A 25456-nucleotide genomic window follows, 5' to 3' on the forward strand; every position below is an offset into this window, starting at 1 on the left:
TGTGAATTCATTTCTTGATTAGACGGACATGTACTGAGTCTGTTATAAGTGTAAGTGCTAAAAGAATAAAGTTGACTAAGAATAAGAGATATGGTAAGGTACAGCCTCGTCTTTGAGGATCTAAGTCTAGTAGGAAAGACAAACGTAAAAAATAAGTACTTGATTCCTGCAGATTTTCTCTTTCATTATCTGCTCTTGTAGCACTATATATTTCTTCATAATCCTATCACAGTTGTATATTTACACTTTTCTGTATGGTTATTTGATTAATGTCTATCTCTCTCCTTAGATTATAAGTTTAATAATAGCTCATTATTATAGTCCTCAGTGCCTAGAGCAGAGGTCTGCAAGCCATAACCTGATGCCATAACTGCTCAGTGTCCTGTTTCTGTATGGCCCTCCAAACTAAGAATGGATTTTAAATTTGTAAAGGATCATTTAAAAAAAATGTGACAGAGACTTATATGGCCCACCACGCCTAAATTATTTACAATCTGGCCCTTTACAAAAAAGTGTGCTGAATCCTTAACATAGAGGAATGCCTAGGGCATAGTAGGTGTTCAATAAAAAAAAAAATAGTTGAATGAATTATAAGACAAATAAGTTGTAATTGGGGTATAAACAGGCTTTGAGGAGATAGTGACTGACTCCCTGAAAAAAGTGGTAAATCCTTTCGTAGAAAATGACTTCGGAGCTGAGTTTTTGAAGGCTGAAAAGGAGTTTTCTCTGGTAGATGAGGTAGAGAGAGGCATATAGTAAATTAGGTAGAGATACAGATGGAGTGGGAGTGAGCAAAGGCCCTGAGCATGTGAAAGGACACAGGATGTTTAGAAAGCAGAGGGAATTTAGGTTCAGGTATAATGTAGTTTGCATGGAAGAAATGAGGTTGGAGAAAGTTGGGAGCCATATTGTGACTGACGGTATCTTTCTAAGGAGTTTTGTTCTTTTAAAGACCTTGGAAAGACATTGGAGGTTTGTAAATTGTGAAGTCATAGGATCAAGTATATGTTTTAAGAAGCTGATTGCTAGCAGTGGGAGGATTTTCTAGAGTGGAGGGACTCTTTGCTTAGAGCATGGTTAGGAGACTTTCTTTGTTCTGTTGAACAGTAAGGATAGAAAGGAGGGACCAAAATCATAAAAAATTGAATATATGATTGACAGAAAGTAACAGCTAAGAGATGTTCCTGCCTTCCCTGACTCTTTTTGCAGAAAGGAAATGGGGAGAGCATTTATTCATGGTCCCTAAATTAAATTTTATTTTTGTTGCTCGTATATTTTAGCATTGCTTTCTATATTCACTTGGGTTATGCTGTGTTATGTAGTTTTTCAGTTGGGAAATATAATTATCAGTTTTTTAGACATGGGAATAATCTACATAAAAATTATAAATTTATCTGTCAAATAGGGTTTGGAGTTGAAAATATGGCAACAGCAATGGATGAAGACTTGGAAGAAGAGCTAGATGAAAAAGATGAGAAGTCCATGATGTGCCCTCCAGGCATGCATAAGTGGAAGCTGGAGCAGTGCATGGTGTGTACTGTCTGTGGAGACTGTACAGGTTATGGAGCCAGCTGTGTCAGTAGTGGGCGTCCAGACAGGGTCCCTGGAGGGTAAGAAAATGCGTAATACTGAAGAAATAAAATAGTAGAAAATGTGTAGAACACATTTCTTTTCAGAATTGTTCCAGAGTGTATTCTACAGTGTTCTTTCTTAAAAGCGTATTGTCGTATACTTTACAATTCTTATAATTGTTTTCTATTATAATAATTTCTAATTTAGCGTCTTTTTCATTTTAAGTTGCTTTTATTTGATTTATTTAAACTATTATTTGAAAACAGGTCATAAATTTCTTCAAGGCTTCATTTGTGTTCTTTTCCTAAGACTGCTTTAATGGCAAATATCTGTTCATTTTTGTTGAACGTGAATCTTTTCTGAGTAAAATTATCAAATATCATGTAGAGTACTCAATTAGGGATATATAATTTTCTTTTAAATTAAATTTACTGTCCTCAGTTTTAGGAGTTTTAGAAGCTGTCGCTTCTAAAGTTGCATTATACCTGTCATATTTATCCTTTTGACTTTTGTTGGACCACGTTTTTTTTCAGGGTCCTGTATTATTGTCATTTTAAAGTTAATATGTGAGTTTGGCAGAATTAGAAAGCAGGTTTTTCCCTAGCATGTTGGGGAGAATTTTGAGTCCTGTTTTTTGTGTTACCATTTATAGCAGTGTAACATAAGGGAGTATCCTTTGTAAGATCAAATTAATTATGATAGATCTTTGCATTATGATAACTCTGATCTTTGTAAGATTGGATTAATTATGATAATTAGCTGACTTGGGGAAGTAGGGGGAACCTTGTGAAGAAAAGCCCAAGTGAGTACAGCCACCCCCACATCTCTGACCTCCCTATTTGACACCTCTTTAGCAGTCAGGTCACCTTTTTAGTAATCATATAACACACACACACACACACACACGCACACACACACATATATATGTATATACATATATATATTTTTTTTGTCAGTCATCTAGCTGTCCCAGTACCTGGGTTAACATTGAAGAACACCTTCAGTTACGACAAGAACTAGTTTGTACTTGGCCTAACATAGTTAAATAGATCATATATAACATGCGTTTTCTTTTAGGCTATTGAAATATTATGATTTTTTAAATAATAAATTTTCTTTGCATCTTTAGCATATGTAAAAATATTTTGGCTCACTTTATCAAAGGGTAATATTTCTTCTACAAAGCTATATGTTTGGCTCTGTTTACTATATTTAAAAATGTCCTAAAATTGTTTATTTTTAAATTTAATTTGGATACAGAAAGATTCTATGATTTTTTTTTTTTTTAAATGTTGGAGTTGAAATTTATCCTCCTGGATCTCTCCCAAGTTATTTCAATTAAAATTGTGTCCCTGATCTCTGAACTTAAGCAATTGATAAATATCGTAATTGAATTTCTGAATTCTCTAGTCCTTCCTGAAATTAATTCTTCTTCTTTACATGCTTCCCCCCCCGCCAGAGATTTACTATCAGTTTCCACTTAGTAGATCTAAATGGACAGTACCTAACCGAGTACAATAATTTCTTTGTTAATGATGCAGAAATGAATAGGTACGTGGATAAAGTCAACAAAGGAATATATGCCAGGACACTAAGCACTATTAAAAGTGACTTCAGTTTTTATAAAATTGTGACTACATATCTTAGAATAAATTTAGAATTAAACATTATTTTTTAAATAGTGCCCCTGGACTATTCAGTAGGGCACGTTATTGTATCAGTTTTTACTGTTGTAGTTAGTGATCTTCCAAATTGTCAGTAATGCTTGCATTTAAAAGCCAGGAGTTTCACAAGCTACCTAGCTGTGTCTTTCAAAACTGCTGTCGGGTAGATCCTTCCTCTTGTACCTCCACAAATCTGGATAACCAGAGGCTCAGCGAGACTGTCAAAGGTTTTTCAGGACTGATCCAACAAATAACATTAAAACTGCAACTTCTACATCTACAAAATATGTGGCTAAGAAGTTAGTTGTTCACTGACCCTCTACCCATCTTCTGAGAGTGTTCTTGTCTTCTTTATGTTATACTCAAATGCCATATGCTTAGTTCACAACTGATGGGAAGAGGACAAAAGGGAGGAAAAAGAACAGGTAATTGGAAACAGTGAAAGGAGAGACTGGGAGATGATGGCATATAAAGGAGAGTGGAGGAAGGAGACATAATGTATGAAGCTGGGAAGCTGGACTCACTCATTGAAGGCTGCCCGTGCCTCCTTTAACTTACCTGGGAGATAGCAATGTTGTTTGTTTGTTAACCAACCAGCCCATCCAGACTATTTACTAGTAAAGCTACTAGTGCTTCACTAATTGTGAAAACTTTAAAAATATTTGTTAATAGCGGCTTTGAAGATAGCAGAATCTATTTGTATTTTCTGTAGAAATATACCAGTTATGTCTTTGAGGAGCTTAGTAAACTCTTGTTTTTAATTATTCATCTTTTCATACCTTTTCTTTGAAATTGACACATCCTGATCTGAAGGGGTGATTTCATTGCCGACTCATTTAGCTTAATCTCAAAAATGCAGAAAAGATGTTATAGAAAAGAGTTTTAAGGAAAGAGTAAAAGGATTTCAGTTAATTTTTTTTTCTTTTTAGGATCTGTGGTTGCGGTTCCGGAGAATCTGGCTGTGCTGTGTGTGGATGTTGCAAGGCTTGTGCAAGAGAGTTGGATGGCCAAGAGGCAAGACAAAGAGGAATTCTTGATGCGGTGAAAGAGATGATACCTTTAGATCTTCTGTTAGGTAATTTGGTTGATTGTACTAAATGGATTGTCCTCAACTCAGTAATTCTGACAGTTTAAACAATTTCTATTAGATATTAGATATATGTTAAAAAATTAAGATAATAGTTAATTATGCAGTAGTGCTTGTATGGTAACTGACAGTATATCATTAATTAAGGGCTGAGATTCTTTTTCTCTTTTTTGCTAAGATTCTTACAGTAAAAATTTGTGTTTTACAATGTTTTTGTTAGCTTTTACTGTTTTGAATTTCATATAGTTCTGTCATATCTATTATGTAACACATATTTTTTTATATATATATATATATATATATAATTATTATTTTTGTGGGGTCAATCATCTAGCTGTCCCAGTACCTGGGGTTAACATTGAAGAACACCTTCAGTTACGACAAGAAGAAAAACGGCAGCGTGTAATCAGGAGACACAGATTAGAGGAAGGAAGAGGTAAGATGTGGCTGCAGAGAAAAAGTGTATGAAAATCCATTTTCTTTCCCTATACGCAGACCAGTGGAAAGTTTACTGAGTAGCCTGATTTGGTAAGAAATTGAAATGAAAATTAGTAACATTCTAATAACTCATGAAAATTATTCAGGGTATTTACAATTGTGCTAATAACATACTTTTAATTCAGTAGGGTGTTTATTGCATGTCAACCATATTAAGAATTGTTGTGCCATCTGCCAAGCATCGAAAACTATTAGCAACAGCAACTTTTTAAATAATACAAATTCTGAGAATTTGTCCTTCACCCAGATTTTGGATTCGTCTATTTAACCATGAACAATTAGTTTAGTATAGTATTTTTTTTTAAATATTATTTTTATTTTTCATTTCTATTTTACTAGTTCTTTTTTTTTTTGGTGAGGAAGATTGGCCATGAGCTAACATCCATTGCCAATCTTCCTCTTTTTTTGCTTGAGAAAGAGTGGCCCTGAGCTAACATCCATGACCATCTTCCCCTATTTTGTACATGGGGCGCCGCCACAGCATGGCTTGATAAGCGGTGTGTAGGTCCGTGCCCAGATTCCAATCCTGTGGACCCTGGGCCGCCGAAACGGAGTGTGCAAACTTAACCACTATGCCACCGGGCCAGTCCCTAGTATAGTATTTTAATTTCTGTCTTCTTAGTCATTTGTGATTGTTATCACTCAGGCATAGTCCCACCACTGTTCTTCCAATCCAGTGCATAATATGCTGTTGTGTGTCTTTTTTGGGAACAGCCTTATTCCGGTTATGTACAAGAAAGCTGAGTTGGAGAGTCTGCAGGTTGGAGAGTCTGCAGGTTTTAATAGCAAAGATAGATTTATTATTTATCTTTTCCTCATTGTTTATGACCATTTCTCAGCCTAAGAGTACATTTAATAGCGATTATAATAGGTATTTTAGTATATATCCAACAAGCAGAGATATATAAGTATTACTTAAAGCTATTGTTGCCCATTAGAATCTCTTCTTTGTAGGATTAAGACAGATTGTTACAAGAGGTCTGTGATTTTATTCTTCTACTAGGCAAAATCTTGAGTAGCAATACTTACTGATATTGTATATTTTAAATATTGGGAATGACATGATATTGGATACATGAGATAAAACCTATTGCCTATCTAACCATCATTACAAATTTTTCTAGGCATTCTTTTTTTTAATGTAAAATGGAATAAGTATTAAAATATATAGCACACATGGTGAATTCTATGTTTATTCAACTTAAGTTGTAAAACATGCTTGGAACTTGAAGGTTGTTCTTTATAGTTTCTGATAAGCAATGCTAATTAATTGATACAATGAATATTTGCTGTTAGTTTGGCTTTGTTTACATAAAATCATTGCCTTTAAAGCATATTTTAATAAGATTAATGTGTGTAGTCATGCGTCACAACGACAGGGATACGTTTTGAGAAATAAGTCATTAGGCGATTTTGTCGTTGTGTGAACATCATAGAGTATATTTATACAAACCTAGACGGTATAGCCTACTACACACCTAAGCTATATGGTACTAATCTTATGGGACCACCATTGTTTGTGAGGTCTGTTGATGACCAAAACATTGTTATGCAGCACGTGACTGTACTGTCATTATTTACGTTATATAAATATGTGGGAAAATTGCATATTAAATGTTTCGTAGGAAACAGGGTAAAATTTAAGTTCTGGTTCTTTATGACATATGGTAGTTGAGTGATAATTCCTTTTATGTTAATGATATAATTTGCTAAAGTTTAATTATCAATGTATCTTTTTTACTACCTATTTTTTCTTTTTTTGGAACTGTTAGGTTGAGTGATATGAATTGATGTACAAAAACCAGCAATTTCTTATGTTTCAACCAAAGTATAGCAAATTCTTATGATGACATTTAATTACTTGCCTAATGCTGTGTATCTTGTTAATCTTTTTTCTCCCTCTATAAAAAGCTATTCTTCTCTAGCTATGGTATGTTTCTGCATATCAGAAGTAAAAGAACATTGATTATGCATTGGTTATTCAACAAAACTTAGTGATTGCAGAATATTCTTTTGCCATTGATTTTAAAATGTATCATAGAACTTTAAAACATAAACTAACATTTTAAAGTTTAAAAAAACTTCATTATTTAAATATTTTCAGAAATTATTTTATTGTATCTGATTTTATAAACACAGACTTAGGTTCTAGGCAGTTGGTGTATATTTTGTGACAAATCAGTTTCACCTACAGTTCTCAATATACAGAAACACTTCTTCACATTATTGGTGCTAAACATTTTGTCTTATCTTTATTTTTTTGGTTGAGCTCTTTCTTACATGTCATCCTCTTTCATTTTTGTTGAAACAGAATATGTAGTAAATATATTTTCTTGATGGGTTAGGATCTTCATTATGGACCTTAATTATGGCAATCATTGCTTTGCAAGTTACTAAAATTAACTCAGATTCCTGCATATTAGAACCATGTCCTTACTTTGCACAGTCACCATGGTTACTGTGGAATCAGGCAGCCAGGACATGGTTCCAATACACGTGTTTCACACACCGTGTGTGAAACACAGTCGTGCAAAGAGAAGACTACTTATACATTTTATTTTGTAAAAGTACTTTTAAACAAGAATTCTAACTATGTATTCATTTTTAAAAAGTCAAACTTCAGATTCTTATTCAGTGACTTTGGAAAATCCTTATACTATTTTAAATAATTAAAAAACTATCTTTTAATATGATACTTTCATGATTTTATCTTTATATTCCTTCTCATCACTCCTATTACAAGCAATTTTATAAGAAAACAATTTTTATTTATAAGAAAACAAAATGTACACAGAGATATACTTACTTGCATAGGGAAAAAATTAGAAAGATAAATACGAAACTGTAATAGTGGTTTTTCCTGAGAAGTGAGTTTATAGGTAATTTTTATTTTGCTCTTTACAATTTGTTTTCTAGTCTCCAATATGTATATTACTTTTGTGAACAAAATAAGAGTTATGTTTTAAAATTTAAGCCATTGTTTCTTAAAAAATATAGACTAGGGCTGGCCCCGTGGCTTAGCGGTTAAGTGAGCACGCTCCGCTACTGGCGGCCTGGGTTCGGACCCCGGGCGCGTACTGACACACTGCTTCTCTGGCTATGCTGAGGCCACGTCCCACATACAGCAACTAGAAGGATGTGCAACTATGACATATAACTATCTACTGGGGCTTTGGGGGCAAAAAAAAAGGACGAGGATTGGCAATAGATGTTAGCTCAGAGCCGGTCTTCCTCAGCAAAAAGAGAAGGATTAGCATGGATGTTAGCTCAGGGCTGATCTTCCTCACAAAATAAATAAATAAATAAATAAAACTTAAAAAATATATATATAGACTAGTTCTAAGGTATTTACATTTTACCTTTGCTTTTTTTTTGGTGAGGAAGATTAGCTCTGAGCTAACATCCGATGCCAATTCTCCTCTTTTTGCTGAGGAAGATTGGCCCTGGGCTAACATCTGTGCCCATCGTCCTCTACTTATATGGGACACCGCCCAGCATGGCTTGACAAGTGGTGTGTCGGTGCGAGCCTGGGATCCGAACCTGTGAAACCCGGGCTGCCGAGATGGAATGCGCACACTTAACCACTACACCACCTGGCCGGCCCCTTACCTTTGCTTTTTAAAAAATACTTTTCTTTTAATTGAATGGAGGATTCCCTTTCAAGTACTGTGCTTCATTATTTTAGGGCAGTGGTTCCCAAAGCGGTCTCAATAGGACCAGCACCACTTGGGCACTTGTTACAATTGCCTGTTATCAGGCCCCACCCCAGAACTACTTAATCAGAAACTTGGGGAGCGGAGCCCAGCGAACTCTGTCTGAACAAGTCTACTAGGTGATTCTGATGGTGCTGAAGTGTGAGAATCACTGCTCTAGGCCAGTGATGTTCAAAGTTTGTTCCATGGCCCTCTGCAGCAGAATCACCTGGGCCTAATGAATCAGAATTTCTACATGAGACTCCTGGATGCAGATTTGAGTCACTTGCCGTCTGTTCTAGGGCTCTTGTTTGGCATTATGCTGGAGAGGATTGTTTGTCTTGTTTTGTCCTCATGAGGAACAGGACTGTCAAATAAGATTTTAGTGTTCCAGCTGCCACACTTACTTGTCTTGTTTTTTTTTGGCCTCTGCTTAGTACTTTTTAGATACCAACAGTTTAATAATATGTTAGTAGTAACTATGCTCATTAGTAATTGTCTTTTACCTGTGTTGAGATTTCAGAACTTCAAGATTAGATTATGTTAAATTATTTTACTTGATTTATCTATCTCATCCTATTTACCAAGTTTGTGTTAATTGTTTCAAAATCAATCAGAATTTTAGAACCTATCCGTTGTATTAAAGCCTGCTCAGTCCGCCTCAGGCCTATTGATGTAATTTAGCTGCTATTTATGACATAAAGTCTTCTCTAATGGAATGTGCTATTGAAACGCAAAAAAGGAGTGTTATTACTGCTTTTTGATAAATTTGGAACTTTGCCTTTAAATTTTTTATGATATTAATCTTCAGATAGTATTTTTGTTAAATATCTATTCTTAGGTACCAATAGTATTCATTTACAGATTTTATTTCAATGACTTTTGTGATAATTTTTAGTTTTTCAGATTGTACAGGGTTGATTGATACATAAATTCTCTGAGGCTTGTATTAACTTTATAAGTGAAGTGCTTGTTCAGTGGAGTTTTTAAGTAGAACCCTCTTAAGTCATCAGAAGGACTACTGAGTGATTGTATCAGTGATCTTATCTTTATGTTCCTTCTCAGTACTCTATTGTAAGGAAAACTAAGCTCAAATAATGTTGGCTCCTTTTCTTTCTTTCTTTTCTCCCTTAATGTCAAAACAAAGTTTCATAATTGTGACCTGTAGATGGGGTGAGCTTATGTTCTGGCTTGCCTGGGGCAGTCCCATTCTATGCCTACTGCCCAAGAATATTTCTTAATAGTGCTCTCTTTTACTCTCAGTAGGGTCTCATTGGATAATAAGTTATATGGTTAGCATAGCTGTATAGCATGGTGGTGAAGAGCATGGGTTCTGGAGTTAGACTTTGGTTCAAATCCTGGCTGCTCGACTTTTACTGGGGTATATGACCCTGGAATTTAATCACTCTGAACCTCAGTTTTCTTACCTTTAAAATGGAGATGACTACTGTACCTACCTGAGTAGGGATATTAATGAGGATTAAGTGATATGCATGAAAATGCCTGGCATATACTAAGCCCTAAGTAAATGTTTGATGAGGATGGTGACAGTGAAGAAGATGATGCTAATGGTGGTGAGCTATTGAGTAGATTTCTGTTCTCTTGGGATTTGATTCTTTTCTGGCTCTGGCCTTGACTTGATTGCTTTTCTCACAACATTGGGCTGCTAATCACAAATCTTTGATTATTATTAGCAAAACCTCCCCACAGCTTCTATAGAATAAAACAGATTCCATTTTGATAGAAAAAAATCAGTTTCCCATAGTTACAAATTAGAATGTAAAAACAAATTTATCATGATTAATGTCTCTAATTTCAAAGTGATTGAGCTGTTGTTGCTATTGATTTTTAAGCCTCTAAAACCATTGTTTTCTTGATTTCACATATGAAATCCAGTATTAGCTGATCTTCCAATGCTACATGAAAGTCCTTTTTTAAATTAAAATATTATATGAAGCATTTAGTAAACATAAGCATAAGTAAGAAAAAAGGATCAATATAATTCTTCATGCAAAGATAACCACTGGTAGAGTTTTGGTGTACTTTCTTACAATTTTTTCTATGCATACTTTTTTGTTTATTTTATATCATTTCATACTGTGACATATATTGATGTCCTGTTTTTTTCCCCGTAATATTATATCAGAAAAAATTTTTTGTGCTTTATTGCAATACCATATTAAAGTAATATAGGAATTTAGGTCAAAGGTTTTCCACAAACCTATCCTTTAATTATATTACTGCTTTTATTTTGTTGTTGTCTTCTAATCAAGTTTTACACATTTCCAGTTATATCACTGACTGAATTTTACATTTTATGTATTTGCTTAACGTTATAGTATATACATTTTTATATTTTGCTAGTATTTTTTTCCTTGACTTCCCTTTCTCCTCCACCAAGCAAATAAGCTTTATTCTAATATGTGTACTTCCATATCTTACTCCATTATAATATAATCGTGTGCAGATATCTACACATGTGTGAAAGTATAGGCATATAATTTTAAAAAGTGGTATTGTATTATATATGCAATTCTTTGTGACATCTTTTTCTCATTTTACAATACAATGGGAACACACACTAGGTCAGTAAATATGAATCTACCACATTCTATTTAACAGAATAGGTTATAGTAACGCCTTTGAGCTGAAATCTTTTAAAACATATTTTAGAGTTTTCCTTAGGATAGATTTCTAGATGTATAATTACTGGGCCAAAGGATAGTAATAATTTTTAGGTTCTTGAAATGTATCACCAGTAGCTTTCTGAAGCTTGTATTTGTTCTGTTTTACACTGCCACTTATTCCAGTCACTGTTTCTGCTTCCTGCCTATGGATGTGCTCTGAAAAACCCATCGTCTATACATGAATGAAAGGAGCTTTTAAATATCTAAATCTGTACTTTTCACACCCTTTTTTTATTCACTCCCCTCCTACTAAAACGTGTAAACCAACAAGTTCTGTTAATTTTACCTTCTTAGTTCTATTAAGAAACTATTAAAGCTTTTGAATATGTGTACTTCTTAGAAAACAGCCACTCCTGTTTTCTTAACTCGGTCCACTTCTATTCTTTGCATGAACTGTAGCAAAAAGCCTTTTAAATGGTCTTACCCCCGTCTTTTCTTCTAAGCTGTTGTCCACCTTCTATCCAGAATGTTTTTTCTGAAATGCAGATCTGATCAGCAGCACTTCTCTATTTAAAACCAAAAAGCTATTCATAGTCCTCTGAATGAATTCCGCATTTCATCTCTACAGCTTCATCTCTCTTTCCTCTCCTTCCTGTTCTCTGTTCCCGAATTTTTTTTCTCCATATCTGAACATTTACATTACTCACTACCTCTTTTATTAGGTCTCAGCTTATGTGGTATTTTCTCTTCTTGTAGCCCAAAACTTCCTCCTTTCCCATCCTCAAGTTTTGCTAGCTGCCCCTCCAGTGTGCTTAATTTTGTCATAGCACACTGTCATAATTTCTTGTTGACTCGTGTAATCTCTCCCTCTCCCATTAGACTGTGAGCTTCTCATAGCAGAGTTGGTGTCTTGTTTATCTATGTGTTCCCAGGACCTAGCATGGTGCCTGAAATCAGTCAGTACTTAGTATGTCTCTGTTGACTGACTGAAAGCATTTCATGGACTTCTCTTCACCTCTATGATGAAGTTGCATGGTATAAAAAGGTTTTAATTATTTGCTTTTTGAATACATCTCCAAACTCATTTCCCACCACTTTCTGCTTTGTAACCCTACATTCCATGTATTTCAGCTATGTGTGTTTTTAATGACTATACAATATCGTGGTTTAACATCTTCATGTGTTCCTTTTACCTGGAATGCCCTCTCTTCCATCCTTCTCTCTAGGCAAACTTTTTCTCGAACTTGAAACCTCTCTATTCACCCAAGTTGATTTGGTCACTTTTCATCCTTCAGGGCATAAAGTGTACAGATTTCCTTTATAACATTTATTGCAACATGTTGCAATTCTTTGTTTTTATTTCTGTCTTCCCTAGCAGACTGAATTCCAGTGAGATCTGCGTCTTCATCATTATATCCATGACACCTACTGTCTATTATATTAAAGATAATAAAAAATTTTTGATGAATAAATGAATGACTGAACTATGTTTGTAAGAAAAATTATTTTAGTCCGTGGAATACAAAAGTATTTTAGAACTTGATAGCCTGGTATTGTAAATGGTGATTTAAATTGAGCTTAGATGGTATACTTTCTCTGTGTGATGGCCCGTTGGCCTTCTAGACTTATACATCAAAAAACACTAAAAAGATTAAATTTAGTAAGAAGCTAAATAACTGAACATTGTGTGTATAATATTTTTATGGGAAGAAATAATATCCCAAGCAGACCATAGAAATCAGAAAAAGGTAAATGAAACTTAATATTATTATTTTAATGTTTATAATCCTTTTATGTAGTTGCAAAATGTCTTGTACTTTTTAGAGTGATTTATATTATCTGCTTTAGTAAATCAATTGAAAATTAATGCATGTTGAAGAAATGACATTTTGTTCATATTTGAAATATATTCCATTTTATTACATTTTAAAAATGGAACTCATTTTATATAATCTTAGCTTGAAAATAATTGGCACTGCATTACTGGGAAATAATATTTAATTCTATTAACATTAAATTAGCATATTTTTATCGGTAGTAGTCATAGAGTAGGTTATTCTTCATTTTTCATAGAATTGGTACTGCTTGCACTTTTATCTATATCTAGAGATATAATTAAAATATATCTTTTCTACCCATTTTTTAATGTTTAATGAAGGGTACTTTGGTATTTAATTTGGCAGTTGTCAAATTTTATTACAAGCCAATAGTTTCATTTTGTTCCGTTGTTAGAAAAATTAATTGTAGCTGAAGATCTATAGAGTATCATGTAGAAACTTGCTTTAATTAAAAATGTCCAGTGCTTATATACTGTCAATTCCCTTTTTAAATACTGGTAACCTCTTAACTGTCAAATTTAGAGTGTTTTGAGATTTTCGATGTTGCTAAAACTCAAGGAAGCTGTGGTTCTGTTCTATAAGAAAAGAACTAAATTTTTAAGGTAAAATTTAAAGTTTCTTTTTCTTTTCAAGCTAAACTATAATGAGGAAAAGCAATTTTTAAATTTTATTGAAATTAATTTGGCTATTGATTTTTTTCCTTGAATACTATATAAGTAGAATATAAATACAGAAATAACTGTAATCTATGTATGTATTTGTATATGTATGTGTATGTACATAGTGGAGCTTCAGAAAGAAATGATTTTTATGAGAGAATGGCTAATGTTCCCAAAAATGTTACTTGGGTTAGATTCCCCTCTTCATCATCGATATGAAGCTCAGCTTATCCTTGTTTCTAGTTTTGTGCATGTGGCTACAGAAATCGTATGTGAAGTTAGGTGTATCTTTTTTAGAAAATCAAATCAAATACAACTTTTACAATTCTGTCTTCAGAAAGCAGTGATTTTGTGTGTATACATATACATGTACGTGTATCAGATTTTTTGTTTTGGTTCTGACCATCTTGTTTTCTTACCTCTATGACAGAATATGGTTAAGTCAATAACATTTATCTTGATTTTGTAGTAAGACTGATAAGTGTATTAAATCTTGAAGACCTTGTTAAAATTTAATCATTAAATTAAAAACGAGTTGGTTTTTGGTATTTCAGTACAAAAGATACTTGTTTTTAATGAATGTATGGTTTACTAAGTTTGGATAAATATGATATTAAAAACATTTGTAAGATAATTTGATTTATTCTAATTGAACTTTTGATTATCTATTTGAAACTATTAGTAACTACCTGATAATTTTACAACTATAAAAGATAGAATTTGTACTTTTTATAAACTATATTTAAGGTATTAAAACTTGTGTGTTGAATGGTGAATAGATTATGGTTGGGGGTTGGGGGTTAACGTGGGGGAATTGGGAGAAAACAGTAAAGAATATGTTTCCATGCTTTTTAGTTTGAATTATTTTTGTTCATTGTAGTGTTTTCATTTTGTGAGCCTTTCTATGCACATACAAAATGTTTCTCCTCAGGCCCCCTTGTATTTGCTGGTCCTATTTTTATGAACCATCGAGAACAGGCTCTAGCCAGACTCAGATCCCATCCAGCACAGCTAAAGCATAAACGGGACAAGCACAAAGGTATTTGGTCTTCCTTATCAACTAGGTGGGATACTTTCCCAATTTCTTCCACTCATTTGAATTTTGTCTCTGGGAAAATGTACAGACCTAATTCTTCTACTTTGCTTCTATCATTACATAGCCTGAGGAGAAAGAACATGCTGAAAGTTGTACTGTTTGTCAATGACTGTCAATCTTATTTCTTTTTTTTTGTTAACTTTAATGAAGATATTTTACAGTCTATCTTTTTCTTTTACATTTCTGTTCAAATTTCATAAGGTTAAGGGAAGGTAGAAAAAATCATTATTGCTTTCTATTTTTGATCCTTAATCATCTGCTCTTAGATGACTACCATCTGGCATTTTACAGTCTTTTTTTTTAATGCTATTTATTTGCTTTAGAATTAACAAAATTACTAAATTCAGTGTATAAAGTGATAATGAATTGACTACTTTTGCACTTTAACATTGTTTTAGTATTAAAGTTTACATACACAAGACTCGTGAATTATTTGATATTTGAGGGTTAAATAGTTATAGATGTAAACAAAGAGTGAGTTAAGTAAACCTGCTCTAGGCCTCATAAACTGTCAGAGGTCTAAACAAGTCTGTGAGTGACTAGGAATCTATTTCTGTGTGATTCTTTGAGATCTCAGAGTTCTGGATTAATTAAAAATATTCCTGAAGCAAGCATATTTTCTTTCAAAACAGATTATGGGTCAACTAAGATCAGGAAAGAATTTAATGCAGAGAATTTATAATATAAATTATGCCTTAAATCTTGGCATGGGAACCACGGGCTCTTTGACTAGTACAATTACAGTTGCTATTTTCTTAAATGCCTAAGATAAACTCTGCAAAATAGAATACAGAGTTTTAAAAACACACATTCCATATAGACAAATTAATCTAACTAATGTTTCGTGTCTTATTTTTTCCTTTGCTGCAAAATTGTTATAGACTAATTTTATATTTAAACTTTCACATATAATATATTATAATTAACTTTATTTTTATTTGCCTCTTTCAGTCTATCAGTTTGCCAGTCAAAGCAAAAACACAAAACAGACAAAACCCCTGTTTTTAGTACAAGTACAGAGTACTACTTAAGATATATTCTGCAGAAATAAAAATTGAAAGTATTTTAAATCTAATGTGATTAACCATAGTAAAATTTGTGATTGCTTGATTTACTGAGTGCTCTGACAATGCCAATACTTAAATCTCAGGAACAATATTTGCGGTATGCTATGTAAATTATCTTAATTATTGCCAGAATCTCTGATCTCATATTTTGTACTATGCCACTATTAGAACAGATTTTCTCAGTGTCTTTTTCCCCCAATTATATGAAAGTGGAGTTTTTCTAATACTTTACCTGAAGTTAAATATTTACATTTCATGAAACAGCTTAAAACTTTTTCAGCTACATGTTAGTATCTTATGGACAAACAGTTTTATTTTTTCCAGAATTTTAAAATTAAATGCTAAATGAAAACTAAGTTTACAAATTTAACACAGACTTTTTACAGCTTCACATTGGTTAGCTATAGAAATTACTCAACAATAGCTAGCCTTGCTTCCATCTTGTCTGCCCCAGGGTTATGTTGTAACAAGATTCTTTGTATATTTGTAGCAATTTCTTTGGAAGGACTTACTTCATGGTATTACAGTGTAGGGCCAGTTTTGTTTTTTTTTTTTTAAATCAGATTTTATGGTTTTGTAGAGTGAAATAGTTTTGTCTCTTTACCCCCAAAATGAATTTGAAGTGTAAGTAATATTTTATCAAATGGTGCCCTGTTTTATGTAAAGAGTATTAACTTACCACTCACTGTTTCCTGCACACCCACCCAGTTCTCTCTCCTTTACCCCGTTTGCATTCACTGTACCTAACTGTCCTTTCTTTAATCTTCTTGCCATTCACTGCTTTTACTCTTGCTACATACAGTCATAGTCTTTTAATACATATTTTTTTCCTACATTTATTTTCTCTCATTTTTCTTACCCTGTTTGTCTCCCACTGAGAAATTCACCATATTAATTGCTATATTCTGTCTTACATTTAATTATGTTGGTGGTACACATTGTGGAATGGTACTAGTTAAAATTTTCTAGACTATGACTTTTTTATGGGGTTGTGTGGAGGGTAAGAACTGTGGATTTATTGTTAACAGGAGTGAGTTCTAAGATGGAAAATTGGAGAGCTTCTGGCTGATTGGACAGAATTCAGAGAAGGTCATGGAATTCATACTATACAGGCAAATTTTGACTTGAGGCAAAATAGAGTATATAAGGCTGAATCAATAAGTATAACATATAATCCATATAACACATAGTAAGTTATTTTAAAAATATAACCGTAGACTATATTTCAAACAGATATCTGGATTAACATTTGTTTCAGCTATTCAGTGCCTTACATAGAAAAAGATTTTAATATAGTATTCCTAGTTAGGAACATCTGGAAATAGTCTTGAAATGTGTCTTGAAATGACTGATGTGAAAATCCGAAGACACACTGATAAACATTTGTGTGTATTTTACACTTATTTTCTTTTTAGAAATGGTGTGGTGTAATGGAAATATTATAGCTTTTGGAATTAGGCCTCAGTTTTAATCCTAAATTTGCCATTTACTAGAATTATGGGGCTGTTCATAAATTTCTTAATCTCTTTGGCTTCATTTTCCTTATTTTAAAAATAAGAATTAAAATTCCTAACTGGTTATGTTGATATGAAGATTATATTAAGATATATATGTGTGTGTATTTATATACATATTCTTTGCCAATAGAAGTCCTCCGTGAACACTAGCTTTAATTCTTTGAATTGAATTCTTTGCTTTGTCTTTTAGAATTATCCTAAAGGTACAAAATTTGAGATTTGTTAAAGGTGTAATTGGTTTATTTTTACAAAAGATTTAAGATGTCAGCCGTTTGATGGTGGTAAAATGCATCATGAGCCTTATTTTTGATCCAACTCCAAAACTGCTCTATCATTTATTACTTTGTGCTGGTTACTTAACCCCTCTAAAGCCTTGGTTTGCCCAACTGCAAAGTGGAATCAGTACCCGTGTCGTTGGATTATTGTATTGATTAAAGAAAGCAACAATAGTGAATATTGACTGAGCACTTTTCATACATTATTTCACTTAATCCTCCTAAGAACCTTGTGAGGTAATGTACTATTATTGCTATTTTATGGATGAGGAAGCTGAGACTTAAAAAGGTCCAGTGTCCAGTTGTCATTCAACCAGCAAATAATAGAGCCAGGATTCTAATCCAAGTCTCTTTAGGCTCCAGTGCCTTCAAGCACTTATCTACTGTGCTATTTAAATTTTCACAGTGGTTCCCGTGAAAATTGTGTGAAATTTTACACAGTGTTTAGCACAAAGCGAGTGCTTAGCAAATTGTAGTTGCTGCTGCTTTGCTGTTTTATTTTAGTGATTTTGCTCAAAGTACTCACTGTGTTCTTTGATACTTTTTGTGATATGCATGACTGTAAGACTACCCAAGAAAGTGTAGATTTAAATAAAATTAAAAGTTGAAGTCCTTTAGATACGGGATCCGCTTTTCTCTATTTGTGTACACAAATATGCATAATGTATATATACTCGCAGTGTTTTAGATACATATCTGTCAAAACTTTATAGCTGTTATAGTTTCAATATCACATGATGTGTGTATGAACATACTTATATTAGGGAAAATACGGATATGCTTATACCTAAATGGCCATTTATAAGAGTATTCAGACCTAACTATTTTTCCTACAAATCTGAGATTAATTTTACCACTTCATTGAATAATGAGCTTGAGCAGAATTAATCTTGCTACGTTTTACTTGCTGATTCTTCAAATTTATACTAAATTTTTGGCTACTTATTAGGTACCTTTTTTTTGATAAACTTTTATAAATTTCTAAGTTAGAGTTGCCCTTGATTTTTTTAATTGACATCAAATACCAGATACAGATACATATTTTTTAAATTCTGCCACTGCTGCTGATAATAAGAACCTCATCCCTATTTTTTAATTTGTAATACTAATATTTTTGCCATCTGTAATAATTGAGAAGTTATTTTATATAGATAAAGATTTGTTTAGATGAACAAAATGTTTCTAGTATTATTTTTACCTTTAAATAATAGCTACTACTGTTTTAATCACTATGATTTTAATAAGTAAATTACTAGGCTTTTTTTTTTTTCTCCTTCCCTGATGCTATATCTCTATTGTGGGATTTGTATCTATATTTAATCTCTGACTCAAGGGAGAAGGCAAAATGCTAAATTCAAAGGTAAAAGCTTGTAACCAGGAGTCAACACATTTGTATAAAGTGGAATGATTCTTGTAATAATGAATTTAGTTAAGTCTGACAAAATCATGTGAACACAATTTGTTTTCTATGTTAAATCAGATTTGATTTTAATAATTAGATATTTTTACCAATTGAGATAAAGCTGTAAAATTTCTATGCATCTTTCATCTTATTTAAATAGTCTTTGGAAGATACTCCTTTTGGTATAGGCCCTTCTTTATATTTAACCATTTCATTGTCTTTCCAAGATGAGGAGTCTTTGAACTATGATTATATTTCATTTTGGATGGAATGAAACTAAATGTGATTTTTTTTCTAGCCTATCCATTCTTGCAGATTTAATTTGGCAAACCCACATTAGATAATTTAGCAGAAGAGGAATCATATTTTTTATCCTATTATAGTAAAACCTCTCACTAATTCAGAATTTATGATACTTCAGATGCAGTATTTGTGATCTTTTTTGAGTAAAAAAATCAAAATAATTTCTTCCTCTGAATTTTCAGGGTCATACTTATAAGGGGAAACCTGTCTAAAATCAATAGCTTTTCAAACCAAGGGCTCAAGAAATGAAGGATTCCTTCAGCGTGCCTTCAACCTCTGGGTCCAGCAATTAATTCTTGTATGTTAAAGGACTTTTATGTTTATGGTACATTTTTATGTAATATAGGCCTATTTTGAATTGTAATGTAGGTAACCCCATTTTATTTATTTATAGCATTTAGTTTTATCTATAATCTGTACTGCTTGAAGGTAATAAACTCAATTTTTACTTTGATGTTCTATGGTTAAGACCTTTTCAGTAAGTTGTATGGGCCAACCCATTCTATGTTTTTCCGAATTAGTGAGGTTTTACTGTCCTAGTGTTATAAAGGGTTTAAAGCTTTTTGAAATGATAGTCATGTAGTTATAGAAAGAGAAGTCATGGTTTAGGCCAATTTTGTCGTGCCTGTATATTACTAAAGGTTAGAAATATTAGATAAAAAAAGAAAGCATAATGTGAACGTGAAATGATTTGATATTGTTCTGTTTAGCAGTCTAAAATGGGCAATGAAGTACAGAATCAATTAAAAACGTGTGTCTGTAGATCCACATGTGTATCTGCATATTATACACGCTTGTTTAGAGTTACTGTACCACAAGAGAGTGGCTTAGACTAGTTGACCTTTTGAAATTCCTTTTAGATTTACATTTATTCCATGTGCAAGGAATTTGAATCTTGATGATATAAGGGTCCTGTTTTAGTGATATATAGTTTTAGATTAGGAAAAGGAAGTTACCACCCTTATTTACACATTCCAAACTAAAGTTTTTATATTCTGGAATGTGGCTTTTTATTTTATGGTTAGGATGCCAGAATATTCAAAGTCAAATGTAGAAACCAGGGGTGGAGGGAATGCCTAAAGCAAGCATGGGGGAGGAAAGTATAAAAAGAAGAGAGGAGGAAAGAAGGAATGGAAGCAGAAAGGTTTGATTGAGAGTAGTGGTTCGGGGCCAGAAGACCACAAAGCAGAATGGCTCAGGGGCAAGGTGGCACAGGAAAGATGAATGGAAGTAAGCCATTGAACTACAATATATTGGATAAAGCTGTTGGTCTTTATAAATTTTTTAAAGTTCAAGTGAGTTTAGCAATGCTCGTGGACAGAGTAGCCTTTCTAAAACGTGTTTGGGAAATCTACGTCATTTGTGAGTCAACTAGGAATTTTTTTAAAAAATGGCTGGTACTAACAATATCACTAAGTTTAAAATAATTGTTAAATGACTTTGCATGCAATTATTTTTGATGCAAACTAAATTTTCACATACAAACTATTACATTTAGAATTTTATTTCTATAACTTAATGACCCGTTTCCATTACATAACTGATTAGCTTATTAGGTTTTATCCATAACCAGATCTTACCTGTGTTTTTATTGATTTAGTGATATTTGCAAATGGAAGTATGTAGTACATCTTCTCAAAATTGCTTCTTTGCAGGTAGATTCTTGATCTATCACTTCTAACAGCTGCAGATTCTTCTTGCTTGTTCCTTTTAACATTTTTCTCTTGTTCTTCCATAGTAAACTGACTTAAAATTTTATTTTGAAGGTGAATAATGGCTTAATTACAAATTATAACACTTACAGATGGAAGTGGAGAACGAGGAGAAAAGGATGCAAGCAAAATCACAACATACCCTCCAGGCGCTGTACGATTTGACTGTGAGCTCCGGGCCGTACAAGTCAGCTGTGGATTTCACCATTCAGGTAGCAGCTCGAACTTTAGGGTATAACTGCATTTTTATAATTGTGCTAAATAACTTATTTGTTTAGTTTTGACGAATGTAGACTGTTATTTGTGTATTAAAAGCTATAGTGTGGCCGTATTTCTCAAATCTATAAAAGCTTCATATTTATTGCAGAATCTCTTTTAAAAACTATGGCGTGATGGAATAGGTACTTTTCTAGAGTCTTCTAGTCTCTTCTGATGGACTTCTAGTCTGTCTTCTAATGGACTTATTTTATAATTCAATTCATGAAATTCCTGAAGATGAAATAATCCCTGAAATCCCTTTGAACTTTAGACTTCTGTGATGTTTATAACGTGGTCCCGTATTCCATTGCTGTTCAGTGAGAAATGTGCATCAATAAATTTCTTTATTTTCTTAAAATGTAGAAAGTAAATAAATTCTTAGTAAATTATTGACATTGGGTTATACAGCTTAGGTTGTTCTATTCAACCTTTATAAAAATAAAAAATGTTAAATTCTTTGATATTAAATGTATTTCCTTATTTGATAAGGCATTGACAGATATTAAAGTTCTGACATTTCGTTGATGTTGCACATAATTGTGCAGAGCTCAAACCCATCTGCTACCTGTATAATTATCCTAGATATGAGGGAACAATATTTTATATGTAGTTACTTATTACAAAGATTTTACAGTTGACCCAAACCAATGTTTTGTTAAATATTAATGTTATTTAATGGCATTTATAAGAATTTTGAAGTACGTATTATGAAAAACATTATGCATTTTTATAACCTACAAAAATATTTTCAGAACTAAAATTATATTTATTTCTCATTAAATATAAATTTGTCTATGCTTCAATTGCCTATTTTTAATGGATCTATAGATTTTAAATGGTGAAAATTACACTGCTTTCATTATAGTTGGGATAGAAATATAAAATGCATATGATGAAAAAATAAAGCTCTGTGTTTTGGTTTCAGTGGTTTTAATGGAAAATGGAGATGTCTATACATTTGGATATGGACAGCATGGGCAGCTAGGACATGGAGATGTCAATTCCAGGTACTCTGACTTTTTGTTTGAAGAGACTTGGGCTTTTTTCTTTTCTTTTTCCTTTTCTTTCCAAATATATATTTCTGCACTTGAAATAGTATTTGTACCACTGTTTTGTGAAGTGTGGCCCATAAATGGCCAGTAGTTCTTGATTTTGTGTTGAGTGCTTTTGTGGGGATAGATGTTTTTGTGGTTTCAGGAGAAAAGATGATTTACGTTTTAAAATATGAGTGATTATGATTATCACAAAATCCTAGTATATTCTTAATAATTGCATCTTTTTAAAGGCTGTTCATGGCAATAGAAAAGACAATGAATATCCCCAAATTGCATTTAAAAAAAAATTGGCAACGAATTCAATTATATTCCTTGATGTTGTCTGTTTTGAAATTTTGGTCTAATATTAACATGAAGTCATTGAAGCTTTTGAATAATTTTCAAACAAAACTTAGTGGTCTCTCAGAGAAACTGTTTTGACTTATCCAGAATAGTGAAGAACTAATTGTGGTAGAGTATACTAGACATTTCCTAATATCCATACTTCCCTACATCATTTGGTGGTAGAGTTTTAGTTGGTGACATCACCGTGCAGCTAAAGACTTCCTTTTCCTGCCTCCATTGCAGCAAGGTGTGGCCGTGTGAGCTGAAGTGACATGTGCAACTTTGAAATCATGTGGTTAAAGGGAAATACCCTTCCATTTCCCCTTCTCCCGTTCCAGTTTTGCTGCCCGGAACCCATGCATGCTGGCAGGAGCTGGAGAAGTCATCATAGCTGTCATAATTTGGAAACCACATGTTGAGAATGGCAGAGCTATAAGATAGAAATAGCCTGGCTCCATGATACCATGGAACTGCCACATCAGCTCCTTACAATTGGACACTTACTTGAGAGAGAAATAAACTTCTGTATTGTTTAAGTCCCTGTTATTTTGGCTTTCATTACAGCAGCTGAAGCTGAATTCCTATCCTTTAGTCAAAAGTATAGAAAATCCATCTTTATTAGTTCAGGTCTTTCAAGAAGATACTAAGACAGGATTAGATGTGCAAACGATTTATTGGGGGAAAGCTCTTGTGAAAGATACAGAGGAAAAGAGCAGGAATAGGCAGGGAGAACCTTCAGACATGATGTAGGTCTGACTCCTGTGAAAGGAAAGAAGGAAGAAGGATGGGGTAGGAAGAGTCTAGATTACAGTGCAGTTCTGAGAGAGTTTCAGCCAGGCCAGTGGGGTGTGCTTAAGCCAAAGTTGCCTTTGGAAGAGTCCTAAATTGGGCAGGATGGGCCAGCATTAATACCTTCATCATGCTCAGTCACAGGCTGGTAGCGTCCTAGGGGAAGAATGCCATCATGGATCCAAAGAGATAGCATCTAAGGCTATCAGTCAGCTATGCTCCCTGCAGCAGGTTGTCTTGAAGATCTGAGTGATCCACGTGTATGGCTGCCCCACCATTGAAACCAGGCTTATTTATCAAGTCTGGAGAGATGTGGAGCAACTTCAGACCAGACTTGACTCAGCAATTTAGCTTGCCACAAGAATTCTCTTTCTTTTTCACTCTCTGCTCTGCTTTATAGTCTACTCTGCCTTGTGTTCACAAGATATCTGCCAGAATCAACTGGGCCTATATGGTTTTTCAGTCACATACAATAAATTACTCTAGTCATTAAATAAAATCCAGAATGTTCACTTTGATTTGAAACCACTCCATTATTGTGTCAGGGATGGAATTACGCCATTTGTATGGTAAAGACCAGTGATTCTTAATCCTCGCTGAACGTTATAATTACTTAGGGAACTTCAAAAATATCATGGCTGGATTCTGCATCTAGAATTTCTAAGAGGTGAGATGGGAGATGGGGGAGAGGGGTCGATGGAGGCGGCAAGTGCTGTGCTAGATAGGAGGCTGGCATCAGAGTTTTTTGCTAACAGCTGTCCAGATTCTAATTTGCTGGGTTTGAGAACCATCGTCTGTCCCTAGAGGGCAGGGTCAGATCTATTCATAGTGCACCCAAAATGGGGATGAAATGAAATGTCCTTAGTTACTTTGATGAATGATGTTGCTAATGATGAGATGATTGAGGTATCATTAAGCTGAACTTCTTACTAAAAACACAAGCGCAACCTACAGTTGACATTATTATCAAGGAGTTTGTAAAACTATACAATTTTAGTGAAAAATATTGTGTTTGGAAAGAGAACAAAAGGTCTTTGGCAGAATTACTTTATCAAGTCTTACTGGATGTGACATTTGGATATTGGACATTGGATATGACAGAATATCAATGGCTTGCAGGGTTGAGCAATTACTATCACTAGTGTTAGAAGGCAGCAGATGTTATGCTTCACGGTTGAATGACATCACTGATACAGAGACTGAATCAGGGCTTGTAATTTGTGTGGAGAAGAATTTGGCAACTTTCTGTTCTGTTTCTCACTGAAGACTCAGGACACAGAAGAAGAGGGTTTATTATCATCATCTTCATCATTATTGCTGTTGTTCTTTAGCTGATGATTATTTTGTGAGTCATGATATAAACTGGGAAAGGTGTGTTATAGTTATACATCATGGAGCATCAGTCATGTGTGCAGCAAGGAGGACACTCCTTCACAAATTCGACTTTGTACTTGGGTGTCATTCCACAGAAAATAATTGGCAAATAGCTATATTTCGTGGTCCTGACTAAGTGGGAGGGAAGTAGTGAAAATTGTAACTCTAATCACATCACAGCCCTCAGGTGACTGTGCACTGTGAAGAATGAACAGCATAAGCAAGTGCAGGATCCTGCCACACCACATTGAGGCGTAATCGCTGTTGAAAGGGAAGGTGCTCATGTCAGCTTTTAAAATGAAGCGGTTACCTAAAAACATTACCTCGTGGTCCTGATTATACCATTGAGCGCCATTCCTTGATTTGCAGTGACTTGCTCAGGTGACAATATCGTAGCAATATGCAGAGTGTTTTAAATAGCTTGAATTTATCATATTCATGAAATATGATAGCTTTTAATGTTGAAAATAAAATATCAGAGTTTCTTAAGATTAAACTCCGGTGGGATTTACTTTAATTGCCTGAAGTTGTTCTTTTCCGACATGTAAATTGGAACCCCCCTAGGTCCATTGATTGAGTTGTCACTGGAAGGCTGATTACGTGTGGTGTGGGGAGAGCTAACCTGGATTACCCAGTGAAATAATGCT

The 25456-nt window shown here is 33.6% G+C and overlaps 1 protein-coding gene across 13 annotated transcripts in view; it reads left to right on the top strand.

Annotated features, from left to right (window-relative positions):
• Positions 1–25456, top strand: part of MYCBP2 (MYC binding protein 2) — a 256295-nt gene that overhangs the window by 69082 nt on the left and 161757 nt on the right. For 12 of the 13 annotated variants that reach the window (XM_087435962.1, XM_087435968.1, XM_087435963.1 and 9 more), the window contains exons 15-20: positions 1406–1610; positions 4166–4311; positions 4658–4759; positions 14569–14676; positions 21102–21221; positions 22193–22274. In XM_087435962.1, the coding sequence (XP_087292088.1) occupies positions 1406–1610; positions 4166–4311; positions 4658–4759; positions 14569–14676; positions 21102–21221; positions 22193–22274 (763 nt within the window). The remainder of the gene's footprint in view (positions 1–1405; positions 1611–4165; positions 4312–4657; positions 4760–14568; positions 14677–21101; positions 21222–22192; positions 22275–25456) is intronic. The other variant, XM_087435966.1, reaches the window with a different exon arrangement.

This window comes from Ceratotherium simum, chromosome 10 (genome assembly GCF_057802395.1).
Source record: "Ceratotherium simum simum isolate JZ-2026a chromosome 10, ASM5780239v1, whole genome shotgun sequence".
NCBI classification, from domain to species: domain Eukaryota; kingdom Metazoa; phylum Chordata; class Mammalia; order Perissodactyla; family Rhinocerotidae; genus Ceratotherium; species Ceratotherium simum.